This window comes from Anopheles stephensi, chromosome 2 (genome assembly GCF_013141755.1).
Source record: "Anopheles stephensi strain Indian chromosome 2, UCI_ANSTEP_V1.0, whole genome shotgun sequence".
Taxonomy (NCBI): domain Eukaryota; kingdom Metazoa; phylum Arthropoda; class Insecta; order Diptera; family Culicidae; genus Anopheles; species Anopheles stephensi.
Window position 1 is genome coordinate 64,222,187 of NC_050202.1, and position 13,939 is coordinate 64,236,125.

General features: G+C 46.4%; 1 protein-coding gene across 1 annotated transcript in view; it reads left to right on the top strand.

Annotated features, from left to right (window-relative positions):
- The first annotated feature begins 2,922 nt into the window (after nt 1-2,922).
- The window catches only part of LOC118506803 (protein roadkill), a 69,106-nt gene continuing 58,089 nt past the window's right edge, over nt 2,923-13,939 (top strand). The window contains exons 1-2 of the mRNA XM_036044448.1: nt 2,923-3,364; nt 5,949-6,732. Of these exons, the coding sequence (XP_035900341.1) occupies nt 6,719-6,732 (14 nt within the window). The 5' untranslated portion in view covers nt 2,923-3,364; nt 5,949-6,718. The remainder of the gene's footprint in view (nt 3,365-5,948; nt 6,733-13,939) is intronic.

Sequence of the window (13,939 nt, forward strand, 5' to 3'; positions counted from 1 at the left end):
CACAAATATATCCTCCTAAATACTGTATAACCCTACATGATTCAATTGTAAAAGCTGGCAATTAAATGTTCTCACACCTTGCTACCATTCCTCACAACCGTCTAGACTTGTATTGCCTCTTCGAGACAGGATCACGTATCGGACGGCACGAACTCTCATATCACGTCGACGACCATGGGCGCAGAGTTTCGATGGACGGGACCGTTCACCTGGGAACGAAGGAGCAAAACGAAACCCCGCTCTAGAGACTCTCACTAAGGAAGGAAGGTGTCCGGCTGGTACTACTGCACTCCTAGCACATGCCATGGTCTTCCGGTTTCACACTATTTTAAGCCACAGCCAACCTTTCATTTCACTGTGTGCGACTGCAGTTACTTTTGGCTTGGTTTTAATTGGTTTTACACCCTTTATATCGTTCACCTCACGGACGACACAAGGCGAGTGTCTGATAACTAGTTATTGGGGGTCTATTTTTTAACTTTGGAATGGATAGTATGCATTCTAGTTATTGGAGCGAAAGAAACAGTTTAAGATCGATGTGGATCGATAACATGGGAAAGGAATGAAAAATCCCTGCGATTTTTCATTTGCGATCCTGTGGTTTTAGGTTTAATTTCTTGTCAATGATCAACCACTCATTCGATGTGGAATATGTAAGGCACAATCGAGAGGTACATGCATACTCATAATCTACTGTGGACCTAACATATTTTGGATTAGTAGCTTAGTACGTAGAGAGATGAATCTTAGTTCCTTCAAGATGTCGTCAGCTGAATTTCATTTATCCAGATATAGAAAGAATGCGTTATAAAGCCGGAAGCTCTCTTAAAATTCTTATATATCATCTCGGTTTTCCACCGATAACCAAACACTGAACGGTAGCAGTAGCCTCCTTGCTTCCAGGCATTCCTTTGTATCCTTAAATCCACTACTCGTATATCCTGACCAATGACACCACACTGGTGTATCACTATGTTGCATTTTGATCCTGTTTTATTGCATTCAATAGTGGGACACATATACTTGGGACATTGGGATATTGGACAGCATTTGGCTGTCGGGAGATGTTTCAGATTCCAGGACACAGTGTGAGAATGTGCCACGAGTAAATCGCGTCACCAACCGTCCACCACCCGGTAGGTACACCAGTACCTCAAGTACTCTCGTAAAGCGCTCTGTTCCCATTATTTCCGCATCATGTCGGCGGAAGTACACGAAGGGCATCCAAATGCTGGATCGCTCCGGAGGTCAACCGGCAATGGAAGCAAAAAGGGAAATGGGTTGAGCCTTTTTTGTTTGTTTTGTTTCTCCCCTTCCCCGGTGCTTGCCTGAGCAAGGGGTGGCCCTTTACGCTACCACCCTCATTTGCGAGCGACAAGGCGCGCGAGGCCTCATTTATCGAAGGCGAGCGGGCGCGCGCCCCCTTTTTCGCGTATGAGATTTGTTTTCCGCGCCTCGAGATCTCTCCCTTTAACCGTGTGTGGCGTTCCACACAGACTCCCACCGTTGTCCCATTTCTTGACCCTTTTTTTTCTTTTAGCTGGCACTTTGTCTGATCTCTTTGTCTTGCTCTTTAAAACCGTTGGAGGGATAAAACTCTGCTGGCTGTATCTGTGTATGTGTGTGTGTGTGTGTGTTTTGTACCTTCTCCATCTCTGCTTCTTGGGGGTTGTTTGTTCTCTCTAGCTCTCGCCTCAGCTATGCCACCCATTTGTGGCAGTTTCTACATCACCGCTTTGCTGACTAGCATGGGAGACCAGCAGCGGCGTCGAGACCTGAACTGGGTCTGTGAACTGTGGCGATACTGCTTCTTGGGGCAGCTCTTTCGAAAGTGAAGTCACCACCACCGTGTATCAGCGCGACCTATTATTCTCCATACGCGTTCGGCGCCCTGTCATGTGCGTTTTCTCGTGTGGTTTTTCTTTTCTGGGTCGGATTTGGTACCTGCGGACGCTACGAATTGACACAGGCTTTGGTCGTACAGTTTTTGTATGACCAGCTCATCTTCTAAACTAAATTTCACTTACGAGGTTGCATCTCATCTGTGACACAGTTTTCGATTCAAAAAATCTCACTATCAATGATAGGCAGCCTTTGATAGAGAAAAAACTACCTCAAGTAGGAGAAAAGCAGAAGTTTGATTCGAAATGAAAACAAAAAGTACGCGTGATCCAGTTTATCCGCTAACCTTGAGCCAACCAACAACGTGAAAGGATGCTGCACCGAGAGCAGCGAAAAAAGGAAACAACTCTTCAAACTTTCCACCGGCGCTTTCCTTTAGGGTGGCAGTAGGAGGCTTGGCTGCACGGGGGATTGGTGCTGTGCGTGTTTCCGTCGTGGTGTCGCCCATTTCTCACCCACCCCTGCTCGAAAGCCGGAGGGAACAAAAAACGAAACAATAATTATACGATCATATCGATCGATCGACAGTGCATAACCGTGGTAGAGTGAGCGAAATGGGTGTACTGCGAGAGGGAGACGCCACCCAAAAGGAGCAGTGAAATGCAAAAGGAAAGGATTATTTGGAGCACATTTCTCCACCGGCCGACTACTCGCAGCATGAGTGGTTTACTTTTTTTGTTGTTGCTGTGTTTAAATGACGCATGCTGTCACTTAATTCTCTCGTTTTCGGTTTTGTTTTACTCTTCTTCTCTACCGATCTCTCGCTCTCCGGTGGTGGCTCTCGACGCGTAATGTCGGTCATCTTTAAGTCGGGTCGGAAAGTGAAGGTGAGAGCGAGCAAGCGATAGCTGGGCCAACCGTTTCACCGATAGCGCGCTGTGCCGGGGCGAGAGCGAGACGGAGCGAAAGAGAGTAGAGACACGCGTGCGTTTGGGGTGGTATTGTATGCAGGCGCCTATGTTCTCTGGCCTGCGCTGGCAACGATGGCGCTCGACAGTGGACGTGCCTCCCCTTTAGTCGACGTTCGCCGCATGTACGGTACAGAGGTGTGTGCTTTTGCCGCTATTGTGTGCCCGCGCGCTTACAGATTTAGATGCACAGTTTTCGTACCTAATCGTTTCGTTCGCGTGTTGTTTTTGCCCTTCAACAGTCGAGCTTTTGGTGGGCTTGAGCAGGTGTGTGTGTGTGTTTGTGTGCTCGTGATGGCTATGCCCAAGTGACATACAACGTAGCTGTGTGTCCTGTGCGAATCCGGCGCCGGATGTACTCGCATATCCTTCACGGTCAAGGATTATTATGTGCACGAGCTCTCCAACTGTCGTTGTCTGTGCGCGTCGGGATACAGAGTAGTGCAAGGTACATATTCTTCCCTGCTATCCGTACAACCTGTATGTGGCATGATCGACCAGTTACAGAGCAATTCAGTTAATCGATCAGCGAATCCAGTGTGTACCATTGTGCGGTAATGTTACTTTCCGTCAACTATTGTGTTATCATCAAATAACTCGCTCGGGCCGTCCAGAAAGTGAGGATAAAGCAAAGATAACACGCGACAATTCACACGGTGATAGCCTTCCAACGGTGCTCAAGGTTTTTTGGTTGCTCTCCGCTTTGGGGACACCGCGCCAAGCGCCAAGGTTTATAGATGTGCACACGTGCAAATGGCACCGCAGCACCTGGCACACACCGTTGCTTAGCCAAGTGGCAAACAAACGAGGTCGTGCTCTAAGACTCTCGCTCTCCATCCATCTCTCCCTCTCTCTCGCTCTTTCGCACGTGCACTGTTTTAGTATACTTTTAGTCGGCCGGCATCGAGAGAACCACATGAACGTGCTTTCAGCCTTTATATACTAACCTTGGCCAATGATCCAACGATTACTGTGCTCAAACGTGTGTGTGTGTGTCCGTGTCTGTGCCCTTTACACTATTCTGGGTTGGTGAGTGTTTATTGGCCGCGCGTTTTGCTGCAGATTATACCCGTGTTGCTTCAGTTCATTTTTTGCTCATACTAGTACATACGGTCGCCATACGGCTCACAATCTCATGCGCGTGCAATTGTGTCAAGTGCGCGCGCGTGTACGATCGATCCAATCCACACGCACACACTCGAGCCCATCACGGGTATGTGTCTTCAAATTCCTAAACCCCCCTCAACAATCGTCGTATTCGGTGGGTCACCTGCAGTTATGCAAGCCACTGATTGGTTGTGCAATGACAATTGTTGCAAGGCTTGGTTCGTGGCCCGATAAGAAACTCACGCGCAAAAATAAACGCACCGAATGGTTGCAAGTGTAGAGACCGTGCACAACGATAATGCATGGTGAGCAGTTCAAAGTGAGCGTGATAAGAAAGTGCTCACAAACAGCTGAGCATCACAATCAAAGCCGCCATCATCTCGCTCATGCTCGTGGACAAGTGAGACGTGTGTGCGTGAGTGAGAATTGCGACACAAACCAGTGAGATGCGATCGGGTTGCTCACGATCACGATATAGGTGCGACGAATTGTGTGCTACATTTCGGCGTTTTGTTGCTTCACATACTTCTTGGTGGATTTGTATAACTTTTATCCTTATATAAAAAAGCATCCTAAGGCCAAAAGCGTGCCTCGCGCGTATGTGTGTTGTGCCCTTGTGATTGGAAAGTGCATAATTGAAACCTAGTCCCCTCTACGTCTACCCTAAAGTAAACAAAAAAAAAGTCATCAATTTCTTGTTTCCCTCCTTTCGAACCGATGCGCGACACGCTCAACTAAACGCGCATTGGAAAGCCTTCTGTGCGAAGCAGGTGTGTGTGTGTTGTGTGTGTGCATCCGCTGCAATCTGGTGAAGGTGAAAAGCAATAGAGGATGGAGATTGTGATGGTATTTGTGTGGAAATTGGCACAACCGAATGCCAAATAGTGTGCGGCCACAGTGGCACGCATCCGTAGGGAAAGTAAACGTGTTAAGAGCCTCGGCTGAGTCGAGTGTGCATCAATATTATTGGGCAGGGAAAATAAAGCGAGTGGCAGTTAAATTTGAAAAACGAGCGATTTAAGTAGGGATATTGGTTTTAATATTTTTTAACTAAATTTAAGAGCTGAAAAAACAAAATGGCATTTACTACATAGAGTTGATGTTTAGGAAAAAAAACACTGAAAATAAAAGCTGTAGAGATCGTCCTCCATTTTAAAACACCCGAAATTGTGTGTGTCATTTTGTATTTATGGCGGCCTTGTTCGCTTTTTTGTTTGTTTGTGGGAGAAAACAAGGAAAACGTACTACATCAGCAGCAAGTAGTAGAGAAAGCGATTGTTGTTGCTGCTGGTCGGTTGGCTCGACAACAACAAAAAACCGCAAACTCGTGCTTAAATAATGAAGACAGAGAAAACACAGGGAAAATGTTACGTGCACTACCAGTGAGGCAAAAAACAAAAAATTCGTAAAAAAGTTATGTGAAAGTGAGAAGCGGCCCACCACTGGTTGGGAAGAGGACAACCAACAAAAAAAATACGAGGCATAAAGTAAAAAGGAGTACATCAAATAGGTTGCGAGTGAAGACGAGCAACACCAATAGGGGGTAAAAGAGAAAGCGTACGTGCAAGAGAGGGAGAGAGTGAGCGAGAGAGTGAGAAACAGAGTGGAGCACAACTACAGATTGAGTCTCCAATGCTGGAGGAAACACTAGCAAGTGAAATCTCATCAATTTCATGCCGGTGCCCCAACGTTTTGTGCCAAAGCGAGAGCCAAAATTGCCCCCCGCGCCCGTGTTAGAAAGTGGAGTAAGCGAGAAAACGAGAGGCGTAAGTGATCGCCCGCTGACGGCTAGCGACGTCGCGTGAACCGCTTACGCACTAAATGCGTGCGACTTTTAGCCATCCAAGTGTGCGTGCGTGCCCGTGTACTGTGATTGTAAACAGGGGGAAAAAGTAACACATCACAACATAACTCCCCAGCCTAAGTACGACAGTCTGGTGTTGGTGTGTGCGCTACTGTCACTGTTTAGTGTGTTTCAGTGGAATAATAAAGCAAACAAATATATGTCCTTTCGTCCCTTCAAAAAAGCAGCTAAATTTTGCATCAATGTGGTCGTCCGGTCGTCCAACAAAGCAAAGCTTGTGAGCGTTTGAAGTTTTGTGCGTGGAAAAAAGTGAATCCTGAGCCCGCAAAGTCTATAATAAGTATCGCAAAAGAGTTATAGTAAAGCAGAGGTCGAACAAACAGAAAAGAAAACCAACCCCTCGTTTGCTGCCCGTGGAAAAGGAAGAGGAGAACGACGACAACAACAAAAAAAGGTGGCCCCTCACAATCGTGCGTGCGTGCGGTTCCGTGTCAGGGTCGCTTACTACCAGCAGCGGCTTACCACCGACGAGAGAGGCTTAGTTTGTTGTCCGTCGTTTGTTGTGGTGGTGGTTGAGCCTGCCGCCACACAGCCAAAGTTAGTGAAGGTGTGGAAATCACTTTCGGTGAGCTTCAGTGAGCAAGCTGTCTCACTAAGCGCAGTGTGTGTACGTGCGATTGTGTCCTGTGTCCTGTGCATACGCATGTGTGTACGATTTCCAGCTGCAAAATTCTTGCGTTGCTAGCTCGATTGATCACGGTCGATCGAAAGGCAGGTGGCAGGATCGTAGGAAAGCGGGGAAAAAACAACCCATCACACAATACAGTGTGGAATCGACTGCTGCCGTTTCGCACCAAGCTGCAGCCGATTGTCCTGCGCCCGCCATACATAAGTCGCGGGCTTTACATTCCTCCATTTCTTGTGGCACGCCGGTACAACAAAATCATTCACCGTGGATACCTTAGCATTGCCACTCGGTGGTCTCTCACATGTTAGGATGGCTCTGGCCAGGTAAGTTTGATGATGCAAATGTTTGGGCAAGCTTTGTGGTGAGCTAGCGGTGAGAAATTCACTACTGAGTAAAGGGTGTAGACAATGAGCTCCAAAATGTCTGGTTCATATAATAGGAGAGGTAGTATACTAGGTATAATAGGTGAGATAGTTGCGTGTTTTGGGATCAATATAGAAGATTTTGTTAAAGCATTTAAATTCTTCTTCTGCTCTCTTTGTGAAGATGTACTACGGTCCGGTAAGGTCAGTCCAGTTTCCAGGGCTCTTCCACGATACTAGTTTGCGATTGAGATGGACGATATCTAAGCAATTTAAGACCGGCAACTGAAGGCCATATCTCCTCACTTGAAGCTTGAAATCATGCAGCATACCAATTTCTTCAGAAGGATAATCAAGCTCAGTTAGAACGACCGATCGAAAAGATCAGTGTATGGTGGTCTGCTGTCTGTGAAAGTCGCTTCTTTCTGGCAGTTGACAAGAGAAGTTATACAAATCAGTATTTTTTTACTGACTGACATAGTTTTGAATTTAAAAATTATGGTTAAGCACTATTTGAAATTATTATCATACAGCAAACTTCAGCTTTCAGCACACTCGATAGCAAAACTTCAATACATTTCATTCGCTCTTCCACGATCGTTCATCGGGAGCGACGATAAAACTTTCCATTTCCAATGTACATGCAACAATTTGACATGCGTCCTCGTTCGGCGAGAGTGAAATCCGCTTGAAATCCAGCATGAAAATGTGGGATGCATATGCATGATTTCGTCCTCGAAACGACCGCCAAACGTGGCCCGGTGGTGGCGTTTCAACGGATGTCAGACGTCCGATGCGTAGAATGGTACTTTGACCAATGGTGCAAATGCATCCCCAACGTTCTAACGCTCCTCCCGAATCGCTACGATCCATTCACGGTTGATGTTCCAAACTCGACGCATCAGGATTTCAATTAATGCGAAGAGTCAGTACTGCAGTGCTGGTTAGTGTTTCGAGAGGCCGGGTTCGAGAATCTGCAACTACTATCTAGCATTCCGCACAGCTTTCTTTACCCTGCCAACTGTCCAAGGTAGATTAGTACGCACGAACAGAAGGCGAGACAAATTTGCTTCCATTATTCATTAATCGACGGGCAACTTCTGTGTTCAATGCTCGAGGTGTTTATGATACGAGAAGTAGTGAAGCAAGGGGTGGTGGTTGCTGGTGGCTGGCTGCGAAGGGAATGTTTACATTCATGAATTCACTTCCAGGCGCGCAAAAACAAAACGGAAAAAATGGCACACAAATAGGGCGCTGCATTGCATCAAGCGATAAGCAAATGTGATAAGTCACTTTTTTGTTGTTCACTGCCTGAAGCGTGTGTTTGGTATTGGACGGTTGCTGGTACTGGTTTTGGTGTTTTATTTTACTTGCAAAAATCGAGCGATTTGAAATTACGCACCAGCCTGAGGAACGAATAAATTTCTCACCCAGGAATTGGTATTTAGTGTTTAAAAGTTCGATAAAACCATCGGCAGCTGAGTTTCGGGTGACACATTTTATCTCCCATTACTATCATCTTCAGGCTCACCTTCATGGCGTTGGCTTTGCCGTAGCAATAGTTGCCGGGTACAACCGCTCCACCCTCCCAATTCGAGGGGGGCTTTATCGTGGTGGCCTCGTGATCGAAAAGACGATCCAAGCCATCTCGAAATAAACCCAAACGTTGCGTTCTTTTTCGGCAGTTGATGCCGTTGCCACAAACTGCCCCGTGCTGCCCAATTGACCATGGACTTATTTCCTCGTTACTTGACACCGCCGTCTCCACGCCACGCGTCTTGGGTGCTCCACCGCTGGTGACATACTTTATCCACGGGGTCAACTGGCCCATCTGGGCTGGTGATACTAGGGGCGGCGATGGTACACAGCACACAGCCGACTGTGGTCGACCAATATTTATAGTTCTCCTTCCGCCACGGCCCATTTTTATTTGTGTATTTTTTTTCCTTCTTTCTGAGAGCACACCGCGCTACTAGCGTTTGTTTTCTGTGCTTGCTCCGCTAATTCAACTCGTGCTCCACTGGCAAACTTCTTGGGCACCGTCACATTTTGGGAGCATCGAGTAGCATAATTAATTACCGGCAGCAGAATTTCGTTCCCATCCTTTTCGTACCTTGCCCCAGCCGCGCGTTTGCGTGTGCTCTGGTTTTTTTTTTTTGGTCTGGGTGCACATTTTTGCTATCGCGATTTAAATTACCTGTAGCGAGCGAGCCGTCCTCATGCGCCACCAACCAAACAAAAAAAAAACCATCTTTTTATTGCTTGCCCGCCATTCATTTTAGTCTACTTATTTAACGCAATTTAACGGCTGGTCCTCGGGCCCGTGTTGCACCGACTGCCGGGTGACGTGAATTGGCCCCGTAGAAGATCCTTTTTTGTCCCCAATTTAAATCGTCTTTCCCCATGCTCTCGTGTTCCCCATTCGGTGGGCCTGTGTTTGTATGAATGGGTGTGAAAAGTGAGCCAGAGCATTAAATTATGCAACCGAAAAGGTGTTACAATTTGTAGCACGCACCCGGGTGTGTGCAGCTAATGCAGCTGGTGGTTGTGCACCTTTTCGTTATTCAATTAATTAAGCACGCGTAAGGCTTGGTTCGTTGTATAGTCAGATAGTTTTTACGTGTAACTTTTTTGAGAAGTTTTAAACGTGACTGACGAGTTATAAATTTTCCAAAAATAAAAAGCATAAAGAGGAGATGATCAAAACGGGCTCGATGATCGAGTCTGTAACGCGGTCGATCGCTAACACGAAGATGCTTATATCAAATCCTATCCAGAGACTGTCTTTTCGGACGGGTTGGAATGACAGGTTGACTAAGTACGATTTATTACAAAATATCAAGCAAAGACTCCTCAAGGGTTGCAGTGCAAAAATAAAAAAACAAACATTACGAAGAAATGATCTTAATCGTAAAATATTGGTTGTGTTCTACGCCTAGAAACAAGAATATAACTACACGCCTACGTCAAACGCTCAGCGATCCACACCCCGATCTACTTGCTCTGTGTGTGACAGTTCCCTATACCTTTATGGATATGACCTTCGAGATAAAACTTCCTTGTACGTGGCGGCGGCAGAAACGTGAATTCATCCGGATGGCGCGTCGCTTCTTCTTGCTGCTCGCCCTCCTCCCATGAACCTCCTCGCCTTTTCACAACAGCCAAAAACCGGCAAACTTATCGTCTTTCCATCCCTAACAGGCCGGCAGCCTGTATATGGTGCCAACGGCTACACACGTTCGTTTGTTGCGTCGACAAACGGTGTGACGGTCCTGCTTACGTTAGAATCGTCCTTGAAACTTATTGACAGATTATGTTAGTTTCCTAGCATGGATGAGCTACCACCCCGCGAGCTGCTCTCAAGCTCTCGCTCGCTCTGTCTCCCTTGGTTGTTGTGTGTCGTAATTTGTTTAGAATGTCGTCAGTTGTCGCCGCGTTGGGCTAACCTTGATCGTCTCTGATTTATGGAGCTCTATGGGGAGGGGACATAATTCATTAAGTGATTGATTCGGTTTGCCTTCAGTTTTTTTTTTTGCTGGAGAAACTTTAACATGCTGCCAAATTTGTGGTTAGTTTAGTAATTCCTCAAAATGCTCGAAATTGTCACGAATATTCCTATCTATACTTGATCAATTACTTTTTACACTCTAACGACAGAAAGCCGGCTAGCTAGAAGATAATTGAAAGATCCTAAATGTTCTCAACACAAGGTGTACTTCAGCATTTACGTGAACATACACGTGAACAAACTTAAAGCTCCATCCGTTTACTTACCTTCTCCATTCCAGTGCAAATACTTACACTAGAGCTCCTGGTCCACCACCCGGTACGAGCCAGTTATGGGCAAATCCTTACAAGTTATTTCCGCCTACATGGTAATTTGCAGCGCCACGTACAGATTCTACTTGTTGCCGTTGCGATGCCAAATGATAAGACTTCGAAGCACGCCAACCGACTCGGTTGTATGGTGCTTGTTTACCCCGGACCGGGAAGCCTCCCGTTGCTGGAGCAAAACAGCAAATCATTTATGTCAGTTGGACCGCACGAGCTCGAGCTTTAAAGTCTTGCTCCGTTCGTTGGGTGGCCAATGCAGGTTACTTTGTGTGGGTTGTTCCTTTTCGAAGACGGTTCCCGAAATAGGTGGACTGTACTCCTCTGGGTGCCGAACTCGATAAATCTTCCGTTCAAGATTTCGACAACGACGAAGGAAGTTGGGGCTACTACCATAACTTCTGGTGCATTTTGTGTGCTGGACGATTCTTTTCAGAGTTACAGGAATGGACAAGAGAAGTTCCATTGCAATGCAAGTTTAGAGAGAAAGATGTCATATAATCATTACTCACTGCTTTATTTTCGAAAGATTTACTCCTTAATCAACCACATCTAAAACGTTTTTCTACAAAATGTGAAGAGAGATCACACTCTGTTCGGCCTATATTTATTGCCCTATTCAAACGTGCATGTACTGGCAACGTAACAGTATGGTGATAAGATCGCTACCCCATACCTTAGGTTTAGGAATACCGGTTAGTAACAGATTCGACAAAAAGAACTGTGAGCAGCTGATGCTTCCTGTATACTAGACAGAGATGATTAATTCCTGGACGGTAAGAGGACTAAAGCATGAATTTGTTTGTGTAGGAACGAAAAGCTGAGCTGTTCTGATGATCATGAGTCCTGAAGATTTAATGTTGAAGAGTATAGAATGTTGATGATGATTGTTGGTATTTACCCAATTACTACAAGATTACAGGACAGATACCACTCTCCAAGTATTCGTTTTCTAATCTTTGCAATGATCTGCTCCAAAGCATGTTTCAATTTCACCTTCACCATTCGATTTTTTTCTTCTTCTGTCGCTCCGGTTTTAATATGGCGTTCGAACACTGGATGGGCTGCTACTGGCTGCTGCAGCAGTACGACCTGTCCCCCCCTTCCCTCCCCTTCATGACTACATGCCGGCTTGCTCAGACGAAACAGACGTGAACTTTCACAACACCAGCACCACACCACAACCATAGGGGGTCTGGAGGGGGGGGGGGTGACCTCCTTTAGGCTCATCCGGATCTCCTTCGATAAGAAACCGCGTGAAAGGCGAGTGAAAATGCTTTCCACGACGCCGTTCAAGTGTGTGTGGGATCTTCACTCCGGACCGGCACGATGTGAACAGCTTTTAGCGAAGGCTTTCTTTAAATTGAATCAACAGCATCACATCCGCTGTGTCAAAGGGAACGCTTTTAACAAGTGCAAACCTCCCGGCAAGGAATAACCGGTGATCGTGTGTTTTAAGGGTGCCTGCGACTGTTATGTTGCTCATTCGTTTTTAACTTCACCCGCAACTGTGTCACGATTGCAGCTGCCGAGGGTTGTATGTTCGGTTAAACGGCATTGCTTGCTCCATCATCAGCACCAGCAGCACCACGCTGACGGTTCCTCGTTGGTGCGTCGGAGTTCGAGTTCGAGTCGGCTGCCACAATTCCGTCGACGACCTCCTTTTTTGCGAGGAGGAACAGTACACACGCACACTCTCACTCTCGGTACTACACCATCAAGGAGAAGACGAGGGCCACCATTGCGATGGGGCCGTTCGCAATGACGCTCCTATTTAGTGGGGAGTTTGTGGAGAAGCCGAGAGCGAGGTTTCAGTTCATCCCTCCATTCGGCGATCGGCGTACAAAGTTACAACGGCGGGGATTAAATTGGGGGCTTCAAAAAATCACCCTTCGACAAGCGCGCTGTACGTTGCGCTTTGTACGATTGCGTTAACGCTTAACGAACCACAGACAGCTCAGCTATTGGGACACGCTGTGGCATGTTTTGCCTCAATACTTGTTAATACGCACACACACACAGACAGAGGGACACTTACGCATCTGCTGTTGGTTTTAATTTATTTACTGCTTTCGATTGTTTTCTACCGGAGAATGTCTCGATTCCGGAGAATGTCTCGAAAGCAGCCTCAACTAAGATATTTATAATTCCTCACCAAGCAGATGTTTCCATCTCCTCTATTTTCAACTTCATCCCTTATCGCTGGTTTTATCTACTCGCAAAGTTTCCATAAAGATCATTTGATTACAACGCCATTCTCGTCAGTTTAAAGAAAAGTGACTGAAGAAAAGTCCTAGCTAGCATCAAAAGCGCCTTAACATCATAATTCTGTCAACAGCCGATGTATTTCCTGACACTCGATCGGATTATCCATTTACAAGGAATGCAAATACTGCGGTGTGAAGCGATTTCTTCCGCTCCAAAAACAGAACTGCATCAAAACAAGCAGGAAACGTAAGGCACACACACAACAGAAACGGTGAGCCATTTAACCAGCTATACCAAGAGAGGCTGGCAAGCAGTAAGCAGCAAGCACGGCAAACTGAACCGAATCTTGAGAACGCAAAGCTGTCGACATAAATTTATAAATATTAACCCCAATAATGCAATATGCGTTCGTTCGTTCAGCCGCGCTCGGCCTGCTGCAATTGCACCGTGCGCTGGTTGTGCCTTCCTTTTCTCACGCGCCGTTCTTGTCTCACGACCCAGTTCACCAACGCGTGTGACGATCTCATTTCACACCACCGCCACCTCGAACAGCGGCGTTCATTCATTCATGGCTCACAAATGAACGCAACCTGCTGCTCTCGATAGCGAGCAACCGTCTCACGGTAGTGAGCTGATTTCACCCAACTCACGCACTTCGCCGTGAGATGTAACGCTCGTCCTAGTGAGCCGTGTTATGCGTTATTTTTGCTATTCACGTATGTGTTACGCATCACGCCTTTACGACAGTGAAACAATAGATTAGGATTTATACGAAGGCTGATCTTCGCACGATCTTCTGGGTGCACACTGAAAATTTGTTTTGATTTTTTTTAATTATATTTTAAAATGGAATAATTTGGAGAAAAAATTGTTCGCATGATTGTTGCTGGTTTTTTTACCAACTATAATTCATCTAATGTGTTCAGTGTCTCTTAACCAACATTAACAACAACACTAACCGAACAGCTCACCTTCAGCACGGAAGAGAGACGAATTCGATTCTTCTTCTGTCCACCGCCGGGGACGTCCGATGGAAAGTCAAAGTGTGAAGGTGAGATCGGGCAGCATCGTGCGTACGCAACACAGCATAATTCGCCTTCACAAAACGCGATCGTGGTCACCCGGTCCC